Source organism: Cygnus olor, chromosome 3, assembly GCF_009769625.2.
Source record: "Cygnus olor isolate bCygOlo1 chromosome 3, bCygOlo1.pri.v2, whole genome shotgun sequence".
NCBI lineage: Eukaryota > Metazoa > Chordata > Aves > Anseriformes > Anatidae > Cygnus > Cygnus olor.
In genome coordinates, this window is record NC_049171.1 from 77120866 (window position 1) to 77146968 (window position 26103).

The 26103-nt window shown below is 42.8% G+C and overlaps 3 protein-coding genes across 3 annotated transcripts; 1 reads left to right on the forward strand and 2 right to left on the reverse strand.

The window, feature by feature from the left end:
- Window positions 1–3869: 3869 nt before the first annotated feature.
- On the reverse strand, window positions 3870–10253 carry PSMB1 (proteasome 20S subunit beta 1). Its single transcript, XM_040554417.1, has 6 exons — window positions 10067–10253; window positions 9112–9219; window positions 7648–7729; window positions 7078–7207; window positions 5470–5576; window positions 3870–4146 (listed from the first exon to the last, which is right to left on the reverse strand). The coding sequence occupies exons 1-6, from the start codon at window positions 10171–10173 to the stop codon at window positions 3961–3963; spliced, it is 720 nt and encodes a 239-aa protein (XP_040410351.1). The 5' UTR covers window positions 10174–10253; the 3' UTR covers window positions 3870–3960.
- Window positions 10254–10256: 3 nt separating this feature from the next.
- On the forward strand, window positions 10257–19288 carry LOC121068832 (TATA-box binding protein). The gene is made up of 8 exons (XM_040554415.1): window positions 10257–10382; window positions 11671–11912; window positions 12573–12904; window positions 13835–13922; window positions 15863–15954; window positions 17133–17300; window positions 17603–17697; window positions 18625–19288. Exons 2-8 carry the CDS (start codon window positions 11859–11861, stop codon window positions 18702–18704), a joined length of 909 nt encoding a protein of 302 aa, XP_040410349.1. The 5' UTR covers window positions 10257–10382; window positions 11671–11858; the 3' UTR covers window positions 18705–19288.
- Window positions 19289–20761: 1473 nt separating this feature from the next.
- PDCD2 (programmed cell death 2) lies at window positions 20762–26063 on the reverse strand. The gene is made up of 6 exons (XM_040554414.1): window positions 25703–26063; window positions 25373–25621; window positions 24129–24314; window positions 22969–23084; window positions 21894–22010; window positions 20762–21181 (listed from the first exon to the last, which is right to left on the reverse strand). Exons 1-6 carry the CDS (start codon window positions 25998–26000, stop codon window positions 21002–21004), a joined length of 1146 nt encoding a protein of 381 aa, XP_040410348.1. The 5' UTR covers window positions 26001–26063; the 3' UTR covers window positions 20762–21001.
- Between the last annotated feature and the right edge of the window lie 40 nt (window positions 26064–26103).

The window sequence follows — 26103 nt, forward strand, 5'->3', positions numbered from 1 at the left end:
GCAGTTCTGGAGACAAATCTTGGTTAACTTCAGGCCTATGTGCCATATTGTCTTTTTTACAACTGCCCCAGCTGGCCTAAAAGCAAAGGACATTCATATTAAACAAAAGCTGACTGAAAGAAAGAATTTGAAAGCTGTCACTCCCAAATCCTTTTGAGTCAAAAGTTGGTTCCTGACTCTAGATCAGGAGCCCCGAACAGGGCAGCAGCTACTGTATGCTCTTAAAACTATCTTCTACTAGCCTCGGGAGAAACCGGACTGTTTTGTTTTGCTCAGATTGACATGAATGCTTTTCTAATCATTCCCTACGTGCTCCTGCCACTTCTCCACAAGCTTAGGTTTGTAAAATCCTGAATCACTCAGCAGAGCACTTGGAAAGCCTACTTTTCCTTGGTTTCCAGTTCGGACAATTCTGTGGTATCAAAAAAAAAGTTTTTCCAAGTGTGGGAAATTACAGCTTTGCCCCATAAGTATATAAATAGTGGAAAGGAGTGAGTTGCAGTAGGATCACTTCAGACTGCTATACTTCAAACTGTGTTTTATAATTCCCATATCGCTGTTTTTCCCCATGAAATGGCAATAAAATAGAAGCAGCCCACTCCTGCCTCCCACCTCACAGAGGTACGTACTGTTGCAGACATCTCTCTGTAAAATGGAGAAATATCTTTGTGGAGTGAGTAAGCCCAGTGCTTGTTCTATAAAACAACATTTTATGATTCAATCTTAAGATCACCCTAATAAAGGAAAATTAAACTTATCCTCCACACAGAAATGACACAGTGAACTAGTTCTAGAAGCATGGATGCAATATATATGCCCTGTCAAGCACTTTCACTTTCCATAATAACAAGCCCCCTCCCCTGTACACAAAATGGGTTTGACACATAAACAATCCTGCTGAAAACATGTGTCTAAAATAAAGCAAGGTCTACTTTATTACAAACCTAGTCTTCAGGGCTGATTCTGACCTTGTGCAGTCCCTTATATAAGCAACAGTGCGCTGCCATTTGGCTGAGATCAAAATAAAGCCTCCCATCTCCTCAATAAACACTACTGCAAAGCATGTTACAGTGGGAAACTGGTAAAGTATGTATGACTATTTTTACCCACCCCGTGTGTAACTGTGGTGTAGCCTGCTAGAGCAGCTAACTATTGCCATCTTACGGTCTTGGTTAGAATTGCTATCTTACGGTCCTGGTTAGCATTGCTCCAGATGAAGAGGAGCTAGCTGTCACAACTTTGTGCACTTGCTCTTCTTTTACCATGTCACTTGCATGCAAGCACTTGATCAAGGCGGTTAGAAGCGCTCACACCAAGATTAACCAAATTCTGCAGCACAGCTCGCTTTTGAAATACACATGTAACTTGTTTAATATTAAGAAAGGGTATTGCAAGACAAACGTTTTTCTTCTCCCTTCCCTTCCCCAGAAGTCTGAGACATCTCATCCCTAGCCAAGTAGGCCCGCCAATCCCAGACCTCTGCTTCTAGGAACTGTAAGTGGTATTCTTCTATTTGTTTTGCCTAGCTGCACCTCCACAGTGTACCACCCTGGGCAGTTCTGTAACTAGATAGTGCTCAAAGTACTTCATAAAACATTTGACATTGTAGACAGTGCAACATGACTACTGACCTGATTTATATACAGGAAGTACAAGCATAAAACTAAGGAGGGTTGCAGAAAGTCAGGGTATTCCTGAAAAAATAACATCGGTATTTCCAGTCCAACAAGCCTGTGTAAAAGCTTTCATCCCCTGCTGGTTCTTAAGCCAGAGGTGCTCCACAGGAGAACTGAAAAGGACACAAAATGGCCATCTCATCTGCACAAGTGCTCCAACCGGACAGCATTGATGCCCAATAGCAAGAAAACTTGCATCCTCATTACCTGCTGTATCTCCTCTATAACCTGAACACTCAAATCACCTGGTGTTCCTCCTGAAACAACTTACAGAGACAAGCCTAGACACCTCAAACTAGAACAAGTAATTTTTAAGGTCTGTTTGACATGCATTTAGTTTTCATATAAACTTTACCTTTGAATATATGAGCATCCAAACTTAAAATCTATTTTTTTAATTGAATCAGTGCAACTCTCCTACACATTTGACATCAATCAAGAATGCTACATTCATTCAGGTACAGATTAAATTCTAGTTTGTTGCCTTTCCTTAATAACCGTTTAGATCTTGCATATTGGAAACAGAGCTGTCCAAAAGGCAGGCATGCCAACTTGTTATCATGAGCTGCTTTTCACTGCAGCTTTAATACTACTCAGTTTCACCGGAGTTCAGCAATTGTGCAAAACTAACCATTTATTATGAAACATTTGAGCAATTCAGCATAGAAATGGTATCAAAGATAGCTGAACTTAAGATGCTTTAATTGAATTTTATAGAAGTAACAGTGTGTATTTAATTTGGCATTCCAGATTTGCATTTTAAATAGATGCAAACTTTTAGTTCTTGGAATTACTGCATTGTGTTCAGTTTGCTCAGTAAGGAACATCCTGTAGCTACACAATCAGTTATACAACTAACTGTGCCCATTTCAGATGGCTTTTGCAAATAATCTTAAGCATCCCTGTAAGTTACTTGAACGTGCCTGGAAGTTCTGACTCGTGGGATCAAGTGACTTCAGCCAGTGATGCTCACCCTCGGGATGCTGTGTCCCTTTACTGCTGATGATCCATCTGGGATGAGCTGTTCCCTCCTTACTCGGCCCAACAGTGGCACCCAGTGGTCAAGGGTATTCATGAGCAGTAGCAGTTTCCCAGAGCACTCAAGTTGTCACTCACTGGATTTCCCAAACACATCCAGAGTCCCTTGAAATGCGCCATGTGTTTCACTACTGGTGTTCAAAGTTACCTGCTACTTGAACTGTCTAGAAAGCCTGAAACTACCATCATTGATGAAGACTAGCCAAAGCTAAAAAAAATTGCATGACACCCACAATGCTACACACAAGGCAGTCAGCCACCTTCAAACAAGCCACAAGCTTATTGCAGGCTCAAACACACCAGCAGAATTGTTTTTATAAAGATCAAGCATGGTGCCTCAAGCAGAGATACTTTACACGTCCTTTTCTGAATGGGTAGAGACTGAATAGATTCCTGTACGAGAGATGATTTTGCCCTTGATTACTCATCTCTGCTTTTCTGAAGGTCCTAGTACCCAAGCCAAATTTCCATGAATCTGACTGTCTATGGTTGATTCAATTTCCCAAGAATAAAAAACTAGTAGGACTGACAGCTTCACCCTCAACATTAACAGGCTTCCAAGAATCTCTATTATCCATCAGAAGCCAGAAAAGGATGCTGCTTCCGTTTTGGACACCAACCAAATACATGTGGAGGTGAGTCAAGATGCTGAGTTCAGGACTAAACTTTGAAAGGTTGCATGTAACGTTCTTCCCTCTTGTGCAGATAAATTTGTTTCAGGCAACTCAGATTTATCGTCTGTAAATAAACACAGAGAGGTCAGATGCCAGAACAGCATGTCAGAAAGATAAACAAGAAGATGGGAAAAGTAAGCTATGAAGTACAGAGAAGACAGCAGGAACAAACACAACAAATGCTTTTCTCACTAAACCAAGGCTGAACAGAAAGCATCATCAGAAAAGCTGTCAGTCTAATTTTAGTAAGTTCACAATCCTCCATGTTGTAGCATATGGGACTGTAAGAAGAGGATTAAATTGACAATGTAATTAGATTGATAGATTGATAGATTAAGATGAGATGAACCAAATTGACTTAGACAAACAATATCATCCTTGCCACAAATTGTTTGGGTTTCTAAAAAACAACAAAAAACCCACACACCAAAACACCACTATCACTTCTACCAAAGACAGAAAATACTCGGTATAACAGTCATCAAACTTCTTGAAAAAATTTAATAAGACAAACATCTTCACGATACAGTTAAATTGTATTCCATAGATTACGTGTTTGTATGTGAACTCAATTAGTCTCTTCGTAACTGGATAGTTTCCTCTTTAATTCCATCTTTTGTGACCACACAAATCTTAAGTGCATCACCAGTGTACACATCTCTCTCAGCAGCAGAAATAAAGACATCTTTAACCAGCTGCAAAGCCTTTTCCAGGGTCAGAGGTACATGCTCCACATTTTGCATGTTCTTGAAGCCAATCTAAGAAAAGATGAAAATGCTTTTTAAATGAAGTACGTTCCATCGAGCATGAAAGCTGTTTCAATCGCTGCACTAGAACAAGCAGATTTAGACAACTTAAAAAGAAATGATTAGTCCGTTTTAAAAACCCAAGTTGGCAAAAGTAGTCCTCCATACAATTTATAGCTGCATGATCAGAACTTTACCAACGCTGATATTCGTACATAAGTAAACGGAAGCAGATCCAGTATAAAGCAAGCATAGCCTCTCCTACTAATATTCAGCATATGCAAGATACTGATCCATTTCTTCAGAAACTTCTCACTGGGTTAGCAGCATCAGAACTGCACACAAGCCCCTTCTCCAATCATTTCATAGTTAGAAGCATTTCTTAAAAGCAAGTATTCCTAAATGCACCTAGAATTTAAAATAGGCCATATCAGAGCATGATCTGCCCCATTAAATATATTTTAGCCATTAAGTAAACGTCAGAATTGGAAGAGTCATTTACTATGCCTCAAATTCAGAAATGATAAAAAATAACTTAAAGCAACTCATGACAGAAGATGTTTTATCCTCTCCAGTTAATGAAGCTTAAAACTGAAACAAAGCTGAGAAACTCGAGTTGTTAAGGAAACTGGAAAGATGCTATTCCTTTATTAGCTGACAAAAACTAACAGTGCTTACTGCTTTTTTAAGCACTTAAGTTATGTTGGCATCAGGCTCAACTGACTAACAATACCAGCACCAGTATCTAAGAACCAAATCAGTAAAATGTGCTTTGGTATTTCTCTAATTCAACGGTTAACAGTTTCAACTAAATATGAAGATACTTAATTATATCTGTCAAATATTTGAGTAAGTTTCCAGCAGTTTTATGCAAGAATATTCTTAGAAAATAGTAAATGACTTGTACACAACTTGAGAATCTCAAACAGAGATATGTTAAGGTGTTAAAATGTATTATATACCCCAATTAATTCTATCATCTTAATTTAGATTTATTCCATGCTAAGTAGTAGGCATATTTACATTATCAGAAGAGAAAAAACAATCAGCTTCTACGGGAAGCAATTTCTCAATTAAAACATTTAACTACATTTTAAACAGAGCCCACTGTAGTTTATTAAAAACCTGAACAGAATCCAAAAGCAGCACTTTTGGACTTCTCCTGAGAGGGTGGAAGCATATAACTTGTAAATTTACTTAGGTAGGATTAATAATACCTGTAATACATTTAAACCTTCTCTCAAAAGTAGTGTTCCTCAAAAGTAAAACTACATTAATTTGAATGTCACAAATCTTCAGAGATCATGAAAAACAAACACACTAAAATTATTTTACCTGGTTATCAAGCAAGGGCTGCAGCATGGCACTTGCTGATCCACCTGCTTTGAAAGAATCTCTCTGGTACGAGCCTACTGGATCGAAGCTATAAACTGCTCCCTTCCCTTAAAGAAAAAAAAAAGTACCTAATCACAATCCAAAGAGATTCTCAACAGTGATACAGATTTACATCAGAAACCAGTTCTCTCCACAAGGAGTCTCTAGAACAGCAGAGACCCCAGCAAACCTTTACAAAGTAATACCGCAGCAGTCAGACAGTACTTGGCACAGTAGGCTCACTGTGGCCACGGTCTGCTACTATACGCAAGGTTATCTTCAAGATTTAAGCTATAACCATTCTCTAACAGGTGTTGCCTATGGTACTTACCACAGAAGTCCCGATGCAGAATAATCAAAGCAGAAGAATGTGCTAAAGCACAGTGCTGCACAAAGAGCTCTACTTGTCCTAAAGCTAGCACAGAGGCATTTTAGCCATCAATGCATAGTTCTTGAGCTACCTCCAGACAGCATGCTTGGATGCCTCTGTGGCGCCTTGCTTGAACGGGGGATGATGCTCTCGTTTCTTACACGCTTCCCTCTGGAGTCAGGCCAGACTGTGCAATGCTTATTAGCTTGTACAGCATTACAGGCGTAGACACCCTGTAGCTCTGAAGCATCAGGGTTTCATGAGGACATACTGGTGAAAACACAGCACCCGGCCACCCTCATTCTTTTCCTTCAGCCAGGCTGCACCTGATTTGAGAAGCACAGCACAGGTAGCTGAGCAGCCCCAAGGAAGCTAGTGCAAATCCAGGAAGTAACATTAAATCAGAAATAAATCTTACCGGATCCACGTGTGCAAACCTGTGCTCTGATTCTAATCGCATGCTACAGCATCCTCTTAATTTGAGATTCACCATTTTTAGGCCAGAAAAACCCCTTCCAGACTCCACATATCGTAGATATGCCTTAGCAAGACTAGGAAAGCAGTATAACTTCGTGTTAACAACAAACCCTGGGGAATGGTTGAAGTTATCCAGACACAACCACCTCTGAGCTCCTGCTCAAAGTCAGAGAACACGGGATTTTAGCAGCTCAGCCACATCACTGGACAAGAACACAGGAAGTCCTGTACATTGCACTGTAGCTTCCACATAGAAGTCGTAGTTTTCATTAGAGATTAGTTAACATTTAAAAGTCTCTTTAGAGGAACCTCTCTGGAGTAGGTCTTCATATTTAAGAATCTCTACCACAAGGAAAGGCATGAATAAAATATATACAATTCTACTATTAACATTTCCTTTAAATAGGCATTTAAGAATTCCAGCAAAGCTGTTGTAATACAGTGTTCCTGTCTAAATTAAAATATGAATGGTAAGCAATGCTGGCAGATTTTGTTTGTAACAGTTTTCAGATTTTTAGGCTCCTCAGAAACGGAAGATCAAGTTAGTACAGGAAACGACGAAACTGGTTCAGCTGCACAATATGCATTTCACTTACATAAGTACCCAATACCTAAAGGCAGGTGTTCAGAATAGGCATGTTAAATTCATCACTCCTTCAGTACACCTGAGACACAAAAGGACAGCTATCCACCTGCAGAAATTTAGTCTCTTTAAGTCTTACCTTCCTCATCAAGTCCACCAATGATGTTGTAAACATAGTAAGGGAAGAAACGTCGGGAGTACAGAATTGTGGACAGCATTGCTGCAATAGCCCCAGTAGTCATGGTCTTGTTATTGGAATGCTTGTACATCTGCAAATGGCACACCACATCCAAGAAAGAAGTCACACACTAAATTTTACAGTCAGTCAGGATTACACTTTTGAAACCTCGTTACAGTAGAGACTGAGGCTTAGCAAGATGATCAACTAGCAAGATAAACAAAAACACACTGGTCTAACAGTAAAGTCTTATCACAAGCCAAAATTAATATTTCTGTGAGATTTTGCAAAGAATAGATGTTGCCTCATTAACATTAGCCTCTTCAGTGCTTCCATTCTTTAAATTTGTGGTGTTACACTTGGAAGGACACAGCATCAATTTCACCTGCCTGATCTTTCGCTAGCAATACAGCTATAGTTGTGATATAAACACTTGAGGACAAACAGCAAAAGCCGTATTTAAATAGATCATGGGTCTCAAATGCAATACTAAGAATATAAGTTTCTAAATACATTGAGATACTTAGCTACCTTTAATCTTGCTTCAATGATTTTAGTAAGCGTCAGGCAGTCCCCATGGAAACCACTGCATCCAATGACCGTTCGTTCTGTTCTGTAAAACCAAGTTTTGTTGTGATCTTAGATTTACTATGAACTATACCACTTTCTTACACAGCAGATTATGAAAACATCAAATATATTGCCAGTTTCTCTAACGAGATCAGAAACTGTTGTCTAAAATGTAGTAACATGTATTCCTTGCACCTACAAGGAAACTGCAGCCTACATCTTGGGAAGGACTCATTCAGTGCGGGACCACACAGATGTCATTCTTCAGTCTACTGACTTCCACAGCAAGACCGAAAAAAGGTTAACTTCTTCACGTACCCCTAACCCTAGCTATTACCTAGCTACACAGTATCAGTCAGCCGGGTTTTACTCCATCTGGCCAGAGGACTGCTTTAAGATTTTAAGATGGTTATGTAACATTTATACCGTAGGTGGTTTTCGGTGTCAGCACAACAGAAGTTACTTGGCTACAGAGGTAAGGTAGGTTAGCTCTTTGTTCAGTTCCAAAGCATTTCATAAATGCTAACTACAGGAACACACATTTGAATTTTAAACTCTAATAAATCAGTGACAACCTACAAAAACTGACATATATTTCATAGGATTAACCCTCAGTAGTCACTTTCGAAATAACTTCAGAATCGTCTCTCACTGCCACTAGAACTACCCGAATTCACCAGGTACTGCACACAGATTGTGCCAAAGCAATTTCCATTTAGGCAGTAACAGAGAATCAAAGATACAGGACAAAGTTAGTCAGGAAAAGCATCAGCTCATATGATTTTGTGTCATCAACAAAAAAAATTGTTTATATAGCTGATGGCAGCCTACTAGGTAAACACCTACTACATTAAAAATACATACTGTTTATATTCTTTTGAAACCAAGAGGATGCTATCTAGGTGAGTCAACATAAGCATACAACAAACGTAAAAAGTTCCATTTTTGAACTATGGGCAGGTTTACCTCTCTGAAAATAAACACCCTTCGAAGTGACAGATGGCTGACTAGAGGGACGCAATACCACAGACAGTGGCGGGCACACTTGTGAACTGGCAAAGCAGAACTAGTTACTACAGAACTAAGTTTTGCTGCAGTTAAGACAAAAGTTCTTCTGATTATCCTGCTAGGATAATAGCTTATGATTATCCCGCTAGAACCTAGCTTATGTTACAAAGTCTGGTACCATGCTAAAAACTTTCTGTTATCAGCAAAATTCTACAACATGCAACAAGAAATCCAACTGCATTTGGAACAACACATCACAGCAACAGACACCACGATTCAGAAAATCAATTCTGTTACTATCCTTTTTTCCTGAGAATTCAGCATAAGGAAAGTAGCAGATCATTTCAGACAGGTGACATGCTCATCGCTACGCATCAATCTTTCTTCCATTTCAGTTCTTACAAGGCATAGACTTACAGTTTGTAGCATTTTGGACTGTCCCGGCTGTGAATTGCATAACCTTCACTCAGTCGTGTGTCAGAGGCAACAATGCAAAAGTCTTCTCCAGCAATCGCCAACACAGTCCTTAAAAAGATTAATTCACATAATCATGACTTTTGTGACGCAGCTTTTTTTTTTTTTATAGGTGACAAATGAACAGACAAGATAAGAGCCCTTTAACCTGACTCACATTGTGTCAAGCATCTTACTATATTCCTTAGTATGCTTCCCATTATGCATTTTCCTGCACATTACTCAGGATTGGAGAGAAGAAAATACTACACACTGAAAAGAACATACGTGATTCTCTACGTTGACTATAAATTATATGGAAACTTGGTAATGTATAATACAAAAACTAGAGACACGGTTAACTACAAATTTTAGATGTGTGATAAGGAAAGATTGAACCTTCTACAACTGCTTGGATTTCCAAGCAAAAACATTCCAGCCAAGTATCAAGCACCAATATTGCTTTAAGTTACCTCTTGAATTATTATCACTCTTTCAGTTTGACATTATTTTACATTATTCAATTCCAAATAATAACTTTGTGATTGCCACACACGTACTACCATTAAGTAATAAATAGATGTCCTTTAAAAAGCGGTTAGGCATTATGAAAAATATATCTAAAGAACGCTAAGCTGGCTCGGTCCTGCCAACTCAAGGCAAGCACCTTTACACATCACCTACCTGTAACAGTTATGACAAAGCAGTTTTCAAACCAGTTACAGACTCAGAAGCAAATAACGCGACCATTAGCGGGTGTACCGAGCGCTATAAAAACCCAGCCCCGCGGGTAGGGGAAACCGCCCGCACCGACCCGTGAGGGCTGCGGGACCCCGGGCGGGACCAAACCCACCCAGACACGCAAAGGCCCGCCCGGCCCGATCCCGGTCCCAGTCCCTGCCCCTGCCTGAGGGCTCACCCGCCGTTGAAGGTGTAGGGCGAGAAGCGGTACTGCAGGGCAGCCCCCCTCGGGCCGCCCAGCTCCAGGCCGAGCCCCGGCAGCATCCCCCCGGCGGCCGACAGCATCCCCCCGGCACCCGTCTCCCTGCCGCTGCTGCCTCACGGCAAAATGGCGGCCGCGCCACCGGAAGCTCGGCCCCGCGGCGGCGCCGCTGCCCGCACCCAACATGGCGGCGGCGGAGGCGGCGCAGAGGAAGTGTCGCGGTCGGGGCGCGCCGGGCGCGGGGCGCAGCTTGGCTCCCGCCGGGGCTGGGCGGCGGCGGCGGGCGCGGCAGGTACCGGGCGGCCCCCGCGCGCCCCCCCCGCCTCCGCCGCAGTGCCCCCGGGACGCGGTGGTTGGGGCTGGGCCGAGCCGGGGGTGGGGGGCCGGGAGGGGAAACTTGGCCGCCGCTGGAGCCGGGAGGGCCGCGGCCGTGATGGCGGCGGGGCCGGGGGGCCGCCGGGGGAACGGGGGGCGGGGGGAGTGAGCGGCTGCCGACCGGTAACGGGGAGGGGGCGGGCGGGGGGAGCGGGGCGGCCTCTGCGCCTCTGGGCCTGGAGCCGCGCGGGTTGTGGCGGGGGTGAGGGCCGGGGGGGAGGCCCCGGGGGTGGCGGTCACCGGGAGCCCGCCGCGGTGCCGGGGGAACGGTGGGGCCCGGCCGCCCGCTGCCCCCCGCCGGCTGAACCCGGGGGCGGCCGCATGCCGGCAGCGCGGGTCCGGGCCTCTCGGGGCCGCGGGGGGAAACGTGTGCCTTCCCACCGGGGTAGCGCTCTTCTCAGCCCTCATACCTTAAAAATAATGAACAACAGCCTGGTTAGGCCTTCTTCAGGTGTAATGGTTTCCTGACGGCCTGCCTCTGGCCTAAAAGTGACCTTGGGGCTCCAAACAATAAGTATCCCGTTAAGCAAGCTGTAAATTAACGGAAAAGCACTTGATACCAAATTATAACCTTTAAATTCTCCACTTGCGTTGGTTATTTCCATAGCATAGAGATATAACAAGTAACGCAGATACAGTTAGGAAAAAAAAACCACCACACAAATCATGCATACGCTTCATGTGTACACCTGAAACTGGCTTTCACTTTTTTTCCCCTCATAAAGCACCTCATTGCAATTTGATGTGTTAGAGCTTTACTTTATAGAATTGGACAGCAACTTCCTAGTTCTGGTTTGAACAGGGATGTTTTTCCCCCTAGAAATAAAAATATTTTTGGAAGCCCGAGCTGTAAAATTGCCCAGGAAAAGACGAGCAAGCAGCGTGGGGCTTTAAGCTTGTCAGTTTGTAGCTGGTGGAATTCAATTCTAAAAAAATCAATGCTTGTCCAAAGCAAAGCTTGCAGAATGAACTTGGATGTCTCAAGCTGTTTGTGAAGGGGGTTTTAGGGACTTCCAGGGGTCTGCAAGGGTCTGCAGAGCGTGCCTGAGAGAGGTGGTTGTGTACATGGTGCGTATGTGCACGCATGCGTGGGTGAGGGTTCTTATATATATTTGTATGTGGGTGTCTCTTATCTAACTAACCAGCTGATAGGTTTGCTTTTTGTTTAGCCATTATTCTCAAGATACTACTTCTTTGCTTTTCAGGTTCTGTTTAGTATTTCAGACTCGCAACACGCATTTCTCTGGAGCTGATGTTTTCCTAACGTTTTCAGCTTGGCTAAAAAGCTGCTTTGCTGGAATGCTTTAAAGGGTTAGAAACCTTTTCGGTTTGAATCCAATTTCAGTTAATTGAGGGAAATATTTCTGATCTTACCAAAGAAATAACTGGAAACATGGATCAGAACAACAGCTTGCCACCCTACGCTCAAGGCTTAGCCTCTCCTCAGGTAAAAAGAAACGATTTAATATGCAACTGTGATCTGAATTGCTTTGTGAAAGTGTTTGCTGTTTCTTGCATATAATCTCTAGGTTTTTTGTTTGCAGATCTGAACAATTCTACTACGCATAGCATAATACTAGTTAAAAGCAGAATTGTAAAACCTTTGATTTATATATCCGGAGGTTTAAGAAACGTACAGATGTATTGGTTTCCCTGAAGTTGGAGCATGACAGACGGGTTGTAAATGTTAATTTAGTTTTGGTCATTGCTGTTGGAACCCTGTAAATTACTTTACACATAATGGACTGCAGCTGTGCCATAAGTGGACTTGTTTCGATGAGTACAGTCTTCATTCAAGTGATTTTAAGTAAAAATTGTGTGTCAAATTTGTGACATGCTTGCAAGGTACTGTGAGAAACATATTGGCATCGCTGGCTGGTGACAAACAGTGCTAGAACTGACAAAGCGATGGTTGTCATGTTTCATTTTCTGTAATAACTGCATCCTCCAAGGATTTTCTGTTTTTAGCAAGTTACTAATATGCCTCAGGCTTGATATGATCAACTAAGATGATTTATTTTTAGACTACTCCTTCAGACTTTTTTTCTTAAAAGCAAAATGGATCACCACAGGATCCATGGTTTCTTTTTTGTGCTTTTTTCCACAGGGTGCAATGACTCCCGGGATTCCAATTTTTAGCCCGATGATGCCATATGGCACAGGACTGACACCGCAGCCTGTCCAAAGCACCAACAGCCTGTCCATCCTAGAAGAACAGCAGCGACAGCAGCAGCAGCAGCAAGCAGCACAGCAGTCTACATCACAGCAAGCGACGCAGGGAACATCTGGTCAAACCCCCCAGCTCTTCCACTCACAGACTCTTACCACAGCCCCCCTACCGGGAACCACGCCTCTGTACCCCTCTCCAATGACTCCGATGACTCCCATAACTCCTGCGACACCGGCATCTGAGAGCTCTGGGATAGTGCCACAGCTACAGTGAGTGTGTTGCGTCCTTCCGCAGGACGTGCTTTGACTTCTAATGCTTAATTTATCAGCATTGTAACTTCTAACAACACACACTCTAAGAGTTCAGCATGCTTTACTTATAAAATAGTCTGGGTTGATAATCTAGTGTTTCAAAATATCTATACCTTGAAATATATTCTCATTTGTAACTTGCAGTTTCACAGAAAAGTAGATAGCTCCACTTCATTGTGCACAGAATTTTGTTAGTGAAATGTTAAAGCAGACTGCAGGAACTATCACAGCTGAAAAGGAGTTAGATGGGTAGAGGGGAAGAAACTAGCTGTTAGTCTAGGAGCTAGTGCTGAATAGTTTTTAATATTACACGTTCCATTTTCTACTTCATTACTATTGTTGAGTTTATGATGAGGAGAAAAAAACAACCTAGAACTAGTTGAGGTTCAGGTATGAAAGTGTTTTCACTGAACCTTGGCTTTAAAGAGACTTCTGCAGCAACTTATGGAAGGCCCAAAGAGAAATGGGTGGTAATCAAAGCGAATTTTGCATGGAAAGAGTAGTTCCTAGTACTTTACCTCACACACACTTCCACCCCATTGAGGACCTTTAGATTTCAGAGTTTTCCTGGAAAACAAATGTCAAAGGATATTTTGCATCTAATAATTTATCTTAAACTTTCTGGAGACCTTCTTTCCTATCACCTGGCAAGGGGTTTATCTGTGAGTGCATTCTCACTTAGTCCTGTACCTCTTCTTCCTCCTTGAAGGGCAAAAAAGGAGGTTCCTGAGCCAAAACACTGCTCGGTGTTCCTGTCGGTAGGAAAGATGTCATTCAAACTCAGTTAAATAAAGCAAGAAATAAAACGAGTCAAGCATGCTAAAATGTGTTAAGATGCATGCATTCTTTAATTTACTTTTTAATTGTATTTCTGTGAACTATCTTCAGGAATATTGTGTCCACGGTGAATCTTGGCTGCAAGCTTGACCTAAAAACCATTGCGCTTCGTGCCCGAAATGCTGAATATAATCCCAAGGTAAGAGCAGTGTGTTAGAACTTAGAAAAAACCAATAACAGGTATGTCAGAAGCACGGGTTTGGGCCGTACTTTGTAATAGCTCAAATGAAAAAAAAACTTCTTCATATATATGCAGATTTATCATAGAGTTAACAGAATGGTCTAAGTTTATTAAAGATTTCTGTTTTAAATCAGTAAGAAATGTTTTTATGCTGATGTAGCTATGTTTTACATGAGGTTGTAATTTGGTAGATGTGGAAAGATCAGCGTGTTTAGAAAGAAACTAACTAACGGTGTAATATACTGGCAAAGCTTTTTGTTGTGGAGCTATCCTGAACTACTGTTCATGTGGGCGTGTTTGTTGCTTGTGCTCAGAAAGTTCCTTTTTTCTGTTACCACAAAATGGCTGATTCTGAAGGCTTGTTCCCTGTCTCCCAACAAGGAGAACGGAAGGAAGAATTCAATTTCTGGGCTCCTGCCAGAGCCACGGTTGTTCTGCGTGTGCAGTGGCTTCCTCCATCCAGCTGCTCCCCTGGAAATTCCTGTGGCAGCAGTGCAGTTACTGGTTGTTTTATCATCTCACTCCCCCCCCGAGCTCTCTTCTTTCATGTTGTCGCCCAGTGCTCCTACCATCTCCTTGCTCCTGATGGTTAGGTTTGGTGGAATGGCAATTTTTTATTTTTTCATGTCTACTTCCAAGTTGACCACTGCTTCCAACTAGCAGGTTGGAACAGCAGGGACTTAAGCCATGAGAGTTGTTTAATTTGGAAAGCTTCGAACAACAGCAGAGGCCCTGGAGCAGCAAATCAAGAAAATTTGTCGCTTCATTTTTCTTCTGGGTGGCTCCTCTTGGAAATGTTATCTTTGCAACCACAGCAGTTGGACACCGTGTCTGATAGCAGTTTAGATGTTGTGTAATTGAATTGGCTCGCCTTGGGAAGGGTTTGGTTTTCTCGGGATATGTTAGTTTGTTTGTTTTGTTTTAGGAGGTGGGATTTTGCTACGGTTTGCCTGAGCTCTGCTTAGTTGAAGTGTGCATGCAGGCAAATATAATAAATAACTGTTAGTGTAAGTTTGTACCAGTGATGCTGTTACACGATTGCATGCGAGTAAGATGCTAGTGAGGCAAAAATTTGAGCATACCCTATCGGTAGGGTAGGTGTCTGTGTAAGCTTGTAGGCCAGAATGATCAATATGGAAATGCTGTTTTCCACAGCAGAGAGAAAGAAGGGTTATGTAATACACTCCTGACTTTTAGTCAGTGCATTCATCTACGAAAAAAAGATGTTGCTTGGCTGTATTATCTAAGCCACAGTTTGTCAAATGTGTTGTTAGGTAACCCACGCTTCTGCCTTGGTTATGTCAGCAGAGCATTTATGGGACTACACGGCGAATTGGTCCAAGTTACATGTACCAAACAAACAGCAGGGTTTTTGTCTGATGCCCGGATCAGTTTACAGTATCTTTTTCTTCGGAGATTAAGAATATTTGTAAATGCAGGTAGAGATGTTACAGTGCATAAAATCGGCTGTTGTTTGACAGTAATATAACAGTGTCCAACTTTTTAAGGTAAAGAAACAAAATGGATCATAAAATATTTACTTAGTCTTCCATCCCGCTTATAACAGATGAAATTTCAAGACATGGAGGAAAACTTGGTGTTAAGATTGTGTCTTTCACTCTGTTGCAAATGCTAGCGGTATTTTTCTGTCACATGCTTAGTAATGAAAGATGATCTTAATAAAATAGGATTGCAACAGAAAAAATCCTTCCTCTTTGACTCCACCTCTGCATGTGTGGGAAGCTACTTAAAATTTATTCAAAATGCTTGAATCACGAGCGATCTGCAAGTATATTTGAATTTAGTATTTCTTTGCAATGGCTTATGTTATGCAAACTCGGGTTTGGTGTGATGATTACAGCGGTGTGTCACTGATAGTCTCAACACTCACATTTCAGCGTTTTGCTGCTGTGATCATGAGAATAAGAGAACCACGTACTACTGCGCTTATATTCAGCTCTGGAAAAATGGTGTGCACAGGAGCAAAAAGGTATGTTTAGCTGTTACAAGCAAACTAATTAAAGCTGTCTTTTCCTTTGAAACCGTGATGCGTTAAAAATACTGATGCTTGAATATAGTATTTATATAAAATCATACAGATACAGATAGGCTATTTGCTTCCCAAATAATTTCAAATAGACAAATGTATACATTCTTTACAAAATGTCTTTTTGTGACTAAAAGGACTTCCTTCCTAAAGAGGAAACGAGAGTTCTGTTTCTGAAGCTCTTTCATACAGTCTGATAAACTGGCTGAGGAGGTCATTATTCACTTTTTTTGGCTTTGCAGTCATCTTTTTTTTTTCCTGGTAATTTAAGAATTTCAATGACTGCACTAAAACCATTTAAACTGTAGGGGCAGTGGCAGAGTAAGAGTGATTGGGCATTTGAATAGTTTCATTCATCACAGGCCAAGAGCTCCAAGTCTCCGGTCCCTCTAGTCTGATCTGTTCTTAATGTGATCATTGAAGCATGAGAATTGAAAACTAAACATAAGCTTAACTCCAGTGGGCAGAAGAGAAATTCTGCTCTGAAGAAGTCCTTTAGGAATCCAGAAGGAATAAGCCAATAGGCAGAGATGAATGAATAGAGCCCCACAGGGAACACTTTCTCTGCCTGGGGATGCTTGAAATTCAAGTTGTCTTACTCTGCCTTAGGAACAACTGAAAACTTCACAAAACTGAAGCAAACTGATTTCTGCAATAGCAAGTAAGGCCGTGCAGTTGTGTTAAACCCAGGTCTGGGTGCCTGGGCTGAATCAAGCAGGTGATTTGGGCAGTTTACAGATTTTTATAGGAATATGCATTTTGTAGCAGTAGTAATTCAAAGTTGTTTTCAGTGTAAAACTTAAGTAAGCTTTCACATCTTACTGGAGGGACTCAGGTACATATATATGAAGTCTGTGAAATACATGGCTTTCTAGTTTTGTGTTTGCTGCTTCATAAACAGTGAATACAATGTCGGTCGTGTTCAGGACCATAGTACCAAAACTAAGCGTAAAAGCTAGTGTTAGTTGCTAATTTTAGATGTAAAAATTTTGCATGCGACTCCCCTTCCCATCCCAACACGCACCACATTTTTTCTCCTGACAAATATTTGTGGTTTAATGCTTTTTGATTCAAGTAATACTTAAGTGAGGAAATAAAATGGATATTTTTTCTCCCTTCAGTGAAGAACAATCCAGACTGGCAGCAAGGAAGTATGCAAGAGTTGTTCAGAAACTGGGTTTTCCTGCAAAATTTTTGGATTTTAAAATTCAGAACATGGTAGGCAGCTGTGATGTGAAATTTCCTATCAGATTAGAAGGACTGGTACTCACACACCAGCAGTTCAGCAGGTAAATAAAAGCTTGCCTATGTTTCATTCTTGTTGCATACTGACTAGCTTAGAGAGTGGCGTCTGTTTAGATTGTTTCCTTACACCAGAGAGGAACCTACGCCTTTGTTCCTGTCACTGCTCTGCCTCTGGTGTAGCTGATGTTGCCCGGTATCAACCCATCAAAATGATAGTTGTTGCTGCTCTCTCCAAATTTCAGTGAACTCTACACCTGCTCTGTCCACTTTGAACAGTCCTGCAGATGAAAGGCTAGGACATCTGTCTGCAAGCATGTTGAAACCCTGTGACTCTCTTCTCTTACAGCTATGAGCCAGAATTGTTTCCTGGCTTAATCTACAGAATGATCAAACCGAGAATTGTTCTGCTTATTTTTGTTTCTGGAAAAGTGGTTTTAACTGGTAAGTAAGTGAAGACGGTATTTTATTCCAGTGGGTAGGATTTAGACTGTGTTAAAAACAATGATACCAAGAGCATGCAACTTGCTAGTTGCTTTCCTTAAAGCGGACAGCACTGGGAAAGAACAGCTAGTACAGCGTTCTGCGGATGAGAACCCACGAAGCAAACCACATGCATTTGGCTAAATCCATATAAGCAGTGATCATGAATCCTAATTGGGAATGCAGGTGCCCCAAAAGCCGTTAAGAGCACAGGTAATGCTCCTAGCAACATCTGGAAGCCTGTTCCTGTGTGCTGGGTGCGTGCCTGAGCTGACTGCTTTTTAACAGCGTGGCTGGAGGCTGCTGCCATCTTCCTTTGGCACAGCCCCCAAAGAGGGGGAGATAGACAAGCTCTAGGACCTCCTTCACCTCAGGCACTCCACCTGCACCCTTCCTTTTCCCCTTGTGCTGAGCCTTGCTGTGTAGGGAAAAACGCAGCTCGCAGTTGAAAGGAGGAGCATGGCCCTGCACTATGGCAGGTGGTAGGCTTCTGCAACAGCCTCCGTTTCCAGACCTTCCTTCCCAATGTGTTTGCGATCTCTTGGAAGGAACACCCTGCTGGTTAGGCCTTTCTACAGAAACATCCTCTTGGCTGTGCTTCGTAGTTCCGGCTACTAAGAAATTGTCTAGAAAATCTAATTTGTGAATATAGGGTGAACATGAAGAGGCTAATGAAAGTCCTTTCAGGTTGTTTTTTTCATTTACCAGCTTTCTCACTGTTTATTCTGATAACGAATGCTTTATATGAAATGTGTATTTAAAAAATAGATGTAAAAAATAGGGACCATGTACATAAAGCTGCATTCAGATAAACATTCTAAAGGCTAAAATGAAGTATTTAACTCTGGAGAAAGGCATAAACTGACTTAATTCCCTCTCTTTTTCTAGGCGCTAAAGTTCGAGCAGAAATCTATGAAGCATTTGAAAACATCTATCCTATTTTAAAGGGTTTCAGAAAGACAACGTAACAGTTTCTACAAGTTTCAGAGAAATTGGGGGTACATTTTAAAAGGCATTGAATATGGCACAGCAGTAACGAGATGGACTTCAGTGAAACTGCAACACCAGGACTTGGACTATTTCCCAGTTAGTGCCTACTTCCCTGATGCTCACGGGGAATTATATTGATTACGTCTACTGAGTTACTGTGAGTTGCTTTACTGGGCTGTTCCTGGAGCAGTCTCTTCAAGTTTTATTTATATTCTAGCTTTTAAATAGTTTTAATGCCAGTTCTATTAATAGAAAATCCATAAATTGGTTTAAAAGACAACTGCAACTGTGTCACTCAGTGTATAAACCACTTAAGTTGCCATGTATATATGTTTTAATTTCCTTCCATAAGACCATGGTTTTTATAATTTTTAAGAACTTAAGCTTTTAAATTTTTTCAATTTTATTTTTTTTGTGCCAGACACATTCCCTCTTTCCAGTATTAAGCAAGACAGAATAAATTTATTAATGAAAATGGCTCACTGTACATATATATATAATATATATATTCCTCCTCTTTCCTCCTTCAGCTCCACATGTACAATAAACCCTGTTTATACAATTATGGGAACTGTCTTAATGAATTTTAAAATTATGCAGCTGGTAGAGTGAAATATGTTGAGAACTTTTTTTTTTAATTTAATCCGGATTTATAAATAGCACATACACTACTGTAAATGACTTGTCAGTGTGAGGAGAATCTTAATGATACTCTGGCTTGCTTACCAGTAGCCATATCCTTGGCAACATTTAGCTCGAGTATTTCTAGTATGTTACAGCAAGGGACAATTGGTTAAAGAAGTTTGTGTTCAAGTATGTGTTGCTTCACATTCAACAGATGGGATTTATGCAAGTCTTAAATAGCTACACTTGAGTGAATTGGAACAAAAGATTCTTGCTTAGCTTCTAGACTTTCTTTTAAATTACTTTTGTATTTTACCAACTACGACAGTCTCACTATATTAGTGTTCCTGTAAAATGTCAAAGCCCTTCCGACTAGAGTCAGCATGTACATAATCTTCCCTTTGAACTGTGCTTGAAGCTTAATGGGCTGAGAACTAAAAATAAACTTTTTTTTCTCCAGTACATTTCCAGTAATAACCTTTCTACTTGCACATTCTTTCAAACAGCTTTTACCTAAAACTAACCCCAGTGTAACCACAGTTTCTTTTACTTAATGAAACTGATGTTTCATTCCATAGAAGATGAAATGATAGCTGGTTTTGCTGCCATTAAGTTTGCAGGTCTGAAGTGAACTTACTTTATCCTTAGTCTTCACTGATCCTATCAGAAAGCCGGTGTTCAGTAACGTAGCTTTCCCAAGGTAAGTGCAAGCCACCCAAGAACTGCATCACCACCAGCGCCACAACGTAAGCTGGCCAACATTCCTGACTGATTGTTCTTGAGCAAATTCTGTCACCATCCATGCTTTTTCCTGATCCTTACTGCAAACGTAGCTCTTGGCCACAGGGGTAGTTAAGCAACCATTACGGTAATTTAAACATTACAGTTTTGTTTTTTCCTCTTGCCTCAGCTATACAGCAAATATCAGACTAATCCCCCACAGGAGGCACTTGTTTTAAACCTCACCCAAGACAGCAGTGTTAAGATACAGTTCAGAGTGAAAATCTGCTGCCACAAGCAGTAGGTAACAGACAAGCAAAGCCAGCCATTCCAGAACATGTTTAAGCTGCTTCTGTGTCAGACAGAATGCAGAAACAGTTTAACTCTGTTAATGTTTTTACGTCAAACTGTTCATTTACCCTGAATTATGAAGAATTACAATGCATAGCAACTGCCACTTCAGCTTCAGTGTGCCTTTTGGAAAAAGAAGCGTATTTAGGTTGCACGTTGAAAGGCTGAGCGGTTTCACCGTAGCTGTGACTGCTGTACGCCTGCTGAGCATAACCACTTACGTGACCTTACCGCAGTCTGCTTTTCTCCGTGCATTTGTTTTTGAGAAACCCAAAGAAAACCCTGGCAGACAAACATTTACGTTCTTAAAGTTCAGCCGCCAACAAAAGACACTTACCAGTCCAAAAACATCTCAGCTTTATTTAAACATTCAGAGTTGAGATTTGAACCAAAATTCAAATAATAATTGCATCTGGCCTGTTGAAGGTGCTCCTCTGCAGCACCATAAAGAGGCCGTCAAGGTCTAGTAGTTGTATTGTTACAAGATAGCCAGCTATCACTGCTAGTTCAGTTACCTGCTTGCAAAATGCAATGCACAGATGCACTAAACAAGAAAAATGTAACATTTAGATGATGCAACTTAGGAACTTGATGGAAGTTCAATAGAGCCTGCAGAGAAGTCTTGTTTCCATATGAACTCCTCAACGTACTCATTTCCGTCCCCGCAGTTCTCGGCACACGTGTACACCACCAGCGTTCCCCAGTCAATGCTCTCTCCAAGGCTGTCAACCTGAAGGTGGTTCAGGAGCTGTGGCATAATCTTCAGGGGAAAAAAAAAAAAAAAAGGGGGTTAGACATAGCCCACAGCTCTATACTCTCTCTCCCCCAACAAGTAAGGCTTTTCTTTCATTTATGTTCACTTAACCAGAATCCCAGTCAAAACTACGAAGTAACACAGCAGCTCAAAACACCCTCTCATTTGCCCTGCCTGACAGAGGGCATTAGATGCATGCAGACTCAAACACACGGCCATACTTATTTTAGCTACAGAAGTTTTATTTGACTAAGTGCTGCCCGACTTACAAGCCACTTTCCATTCCCAATTACCATCTTCGTAATTACATTTCTCATCTTTGCCTGACATGAAGTGCATTCAACATGCAGATGGTTCTAGTGTTCAAAATTCAGCAGTTCAGTACTTCCAGCTAGGCAAATTTCCAATTCACATCCTGAATGCTTTTTTTTCTTCTGAATAAACGATACCAGATTCCTGTTACTTAAGAGATGGTTCTATGTTCGCAAGTGCACCGTTTTATGCATGGTACAAATTATGAGAATGGAAACATACTTTTTAAATGTGAAAATCCTATAGGGAAAAGCAAGTGCAATAATATGGACTCTGTACAAATTAGCATCATTATTTTGTAGCAACTTCAACGCCTTTGCTCTAAGCATAAGTCAATACCTATACAATTAGAACCCGTTAAGTCTGAACTACATCACCTGTATTACCTTTAAACAAATTTACATACCTGGAATTCAAATACCCTTTTGGCACCACATACGCAATTTGGGATATCTTGTTCTTTGGGAATATTTTCCCTTGATATCCAGACTGGGCCTTCTCCTCCTCTGCAGTATCTAATAATCTAGAATTAAACAGAAGGTTAAGTTATCGAGACTGCCGTTTCAGCTTGTTCTAAAACAGGTGGTTACTGATGTAGACAGAGCTGTAAGATGGGTGCAGAAACAAGTCTGATCCTTGAAGCAGTACCAAGTCGATCAGCAGCAAATGCAGTATTCTGAACAAAACTGGTTCTTTGCATGACTCAACTGGTTAAGAAAACTCGTGTAGGTATTAATTTAGCCTTCTTATTCAATTTATCAATTGAATTTATATTCAATTTATCCCTAGATCATTGTTTAGTTTGTATTTCTCTAATTAAGGGACCCATAAATGCTAGACAGGTATTTTAGGTTTGAGATGGAGGCAGAGAGACTGACAGCTGAGTATGTGGAAGTGTACAGAGAAGTCAGGGATGCAACGCAGCTCCTTCTGTTTGCAGTTCTGAGTCTAAACACACGCGGGGACTGTGCTAATGTCCAAGGTGCAAGTATTTTCAGACATTCATATTCTTTTTTGTTCTGTTGCTATCTAAATACTTATTTAGCAAATGATGCATTATCAACAAAAGGGCACTTATGCAGACCAGTCAGCATGGGGATGGCCAGAGAGGGAAGCAATGCACCTACCCCAAGCAGAGGAGGGAACAGACTCAGGGTCTCCTACTTTCTAGATGTGCACCCTAACGCTTGAGCTACAAGCTAAAAGACAGAGGCTTACTTCTTCCTCCTCTGCTTACATGCATTTCCTTTCACGTGCTTCCTTTAAATGGAACCAGGAACCGTGCTTTTGTTTAAATAGTTGATATTTTATATGATCCGGCCTCTATGGAAGATTAGCCTATGTTAATTAAAGTGTGTAGAGGATGAGGAGGCATTTCCATCACCATTTATAATCATAGGCATGAAAGTGGAACAGGTGGAGAACAATGCTGCGCCAGAATCTGCAAGTTCTGTATCTGCCCCACATATCTATATTCTGACCTGCTCTGGTTCAGCAGCTATTCGCTCTTTAAACATTTGGAAGATCTTGTCTTCTTCAGTCTCATGTTTTGCCATTGCTTCCAGTGTTTCTTCATCTAAGGACTGACACGCTTCACCTAAGCAAGAAAAAAAAAAAAAAAAAGGCAAGCAAACAAAGAAACAAAAACAAAACAACAATCCACAAACATTACAGGTTAATGCAAGACAGCCAAAAATTAAAAACAACATTGCATCCGTAAGTGTATTTTGTTCTCAGCCATTGCCAGTGTACATCACTCTAAGACAATTTTTTTTTGTGACATCTAAGATCCTGGCACACATCCACTGATTAGTTTTAGTAGCATTTTAACCACAGATGTCAGTAGTTGCACATTAGAAAGGGAAGGAGGTCATCTACCAACGTTTATGGCTTCCAGCAGGGATCACTAAGCATTGAACCTTCAGAATGTGACATCTGGAAAAGGCCACCCATGCTGCACACAGGACAGACTTTCAGTTTCTATCACTGAAGGGGGCATCTGCTACACTCCTGCCACAGCCCTCCCACGTTCACATCAACGCGGAGCATCGAGCAGCCTCTAGACAGCTTTAGGGACAGCTGGGAACCCAGCAGCTTTCCCTTTTAACCGCAAACCCTGGGTGTGTGCAAAGCCCGTGTGGTGACTGCAAACATTAATTTTGTGGAGAAAGGGCCTGCACTTCAAATTCTGAATTCAAAGGCAACTAAGATAACCTTAGAACAGTTTCCTTCTGGCACAGACAAGGAGGTTCGTTAAGTATTTTCCGTGTATTAAAATGAGCTAAACCGAGAGCCTCTAACTCGGTGTCCTGATTCCAGCAGTGTCCAGAAAGAAGCAGATGCTCAGGGCCCTGCTCATCTCACTCGAGTTTTTCCTTACTTGAGGAAAGCACACAAGGACACAGTATGCTCCTAGCTCTCTGCAGCAGCTGCTCTGACAACTCCCTGGGCTGGGGCCCTGTGAGTCTTTCCCACAAATGCACTACATATTATGGGATGTATACAAAAAACCTGCACCGCTATTGACTGTAGCTTTTTGTCACCAGCAGTTTAGATGGAACACTTAAAAACAACAGCATGTGATATTTTAAAGATGTTACGCAGGCTTCGTTACGAAGAATTGCAGTGCCATGTTTCTTACCTGTACTGCTACTAACTCTGAGTTCCTCTTGTTCTTCCGCTTCCTTTGATGTACCTGCAGCTCCTTTGTCATCATCAGGATCCACACTGCTGTCAGCAGGAAATTCTGGTTCCTCGGGTTCTATCAAAATCTCATATTCTGGAAACAGGAATTTGTCATCGCCTGGAATTGCATTCTCCGAGTCATCTGCAAAGCAGAAAACAGGCACCACTTCACAACGCCAATTCATATTTCACGCTCTTCTCCCCAGAAGTAACTACAGCAAGCTGCGTAGCAAAAATACAGCCCAAACATGGCAAGGGTGAAAAAAATACATCATTGTTAAATCTGATACAAAAATAAGAAAAATTGTAACGAGTAGAAAACCTAGCAGATGATGCGTTGCTCTGAACCTCTGCAAATCCATGTGACACGGAAGACAGACAGTATTAGCAGCTGCATTAAAAAGTCCCAAACTGCAGTTTGACACCTCTGTGCATATCCCATTCCAAGTAGCATATGCACACAAGTCACGTCTGCATCGGGTACCCTGAGGCCACACCATTCCTCGTATTTTTCCACTGCGTATTTTGAGTAGACAAAGTTTCCACAGATGCATCGACCATGCCTTCTGTAACGATGGTATTAGTTATGTTATGTTTCAGATTTTCACTGTTTCAGTTACGTGATTCAAAAGCCTGACCCATAACTTGATTTGTATGAATATATTTTTATTTTTTTTTTTTACTTACTGTTTACTTCCACTTCCTGCAGCCCACATTGGGGGGACTAGCGCAATGCCTGAGCAAAGATACAGCACACGCTCACCAAGTTACATCACACCGTTAAACGCTTCCAACACTCTGTACTTGTCCTTCGAACATCCCGCAAACAAATGTGAATGAGATGCCAGAGTGAGAGGGAAGGGCTGGTGTAAGAAAAGGGTGTCTTCTTAAATAAATCTGAAGTACTTTTTTCATCTACCGACCTTCACAGTATCCTTTTAGGCATCACCTCGTGCGCTCCTTTACAGTTTATGAAGAAGGTATTTTAAAAGCAACCCGCAAAGGGCGCAAGCAGTGTGTCAGGCACAACAAAGACCCCGCATTCCTCTACCACCGAAGCCAACCCCTACAGCCAACCCGCAGCACAGACCCTTCCATCCCCATCCCTACACCAACGTCACCACACCAGCCCCCCCAGCGCTCTCGCAACCAGGCCAGCGGGGCCCGGCAGCACGGCGAGGGGACCCGGCGGGGACCCACCTGCGTCGCCGGCCTGCCCGCAGGTGCGGCGGTGCCCGCCGCGCCAGTCCAGCGCCTGGTGCTCGGGCCCGCAGTAGGCGGCGCGGCGGCAGCGGCCGCAGGCGCGGGGCCCCAGGCAGCCGCAGACGCGGCACAGGCGGGCGCCGCTGCGGAGCCGCGCGGGAGGGGCCACCGGGCCCGGCGGGGGCTCCTCGGGGGGCGGCTCCTCGGGGTAGAGGCGGTTCCGCCGCGGCAGCTGGCTCCGGAACACTGCGGGGAGAGGCGGCGCTCAGTCGGGCCCCGCCGCCGGGCGGCGAGCCGCCCCCCGCCGCCGCCGTCCCCCCGCCTCACCGCAGAGCGGCCCCCCGGGGCCCGGCAGGCGGTAGCAGGCGGCGCCGCGGCAGGCGAAGACGAAGAGGCTGCGGTGGAAGGCGTCGCGGCGGCCGGGCAGCGGCGCGTAGAGCTGCAGCAGGAAGGCGCGGGGCTGCTGGCAGCGGGCGCAGCGCAGGGCGCCGGGGCCCGGCAGCCCGTCCTCGCCCAGCCACGCCGGCCGCCCGCCCACCTTGCTGGGGAAGTAGGCGCTGCGCAGCCGCCACGCGTCCTCCGGGGCCGCCGCCGCCGCGAAGCCCAGCTCCACGCCGCCCGCCATGGCCGCACCGGGGCGGAGCGGGGCGGAGCGGCCGGCGGAAGGCAGCCGAGCGCAGCACAGCGCCGCCCAACGGCCGCCGCGTCAACGGCTCCGCTCCGCTCCC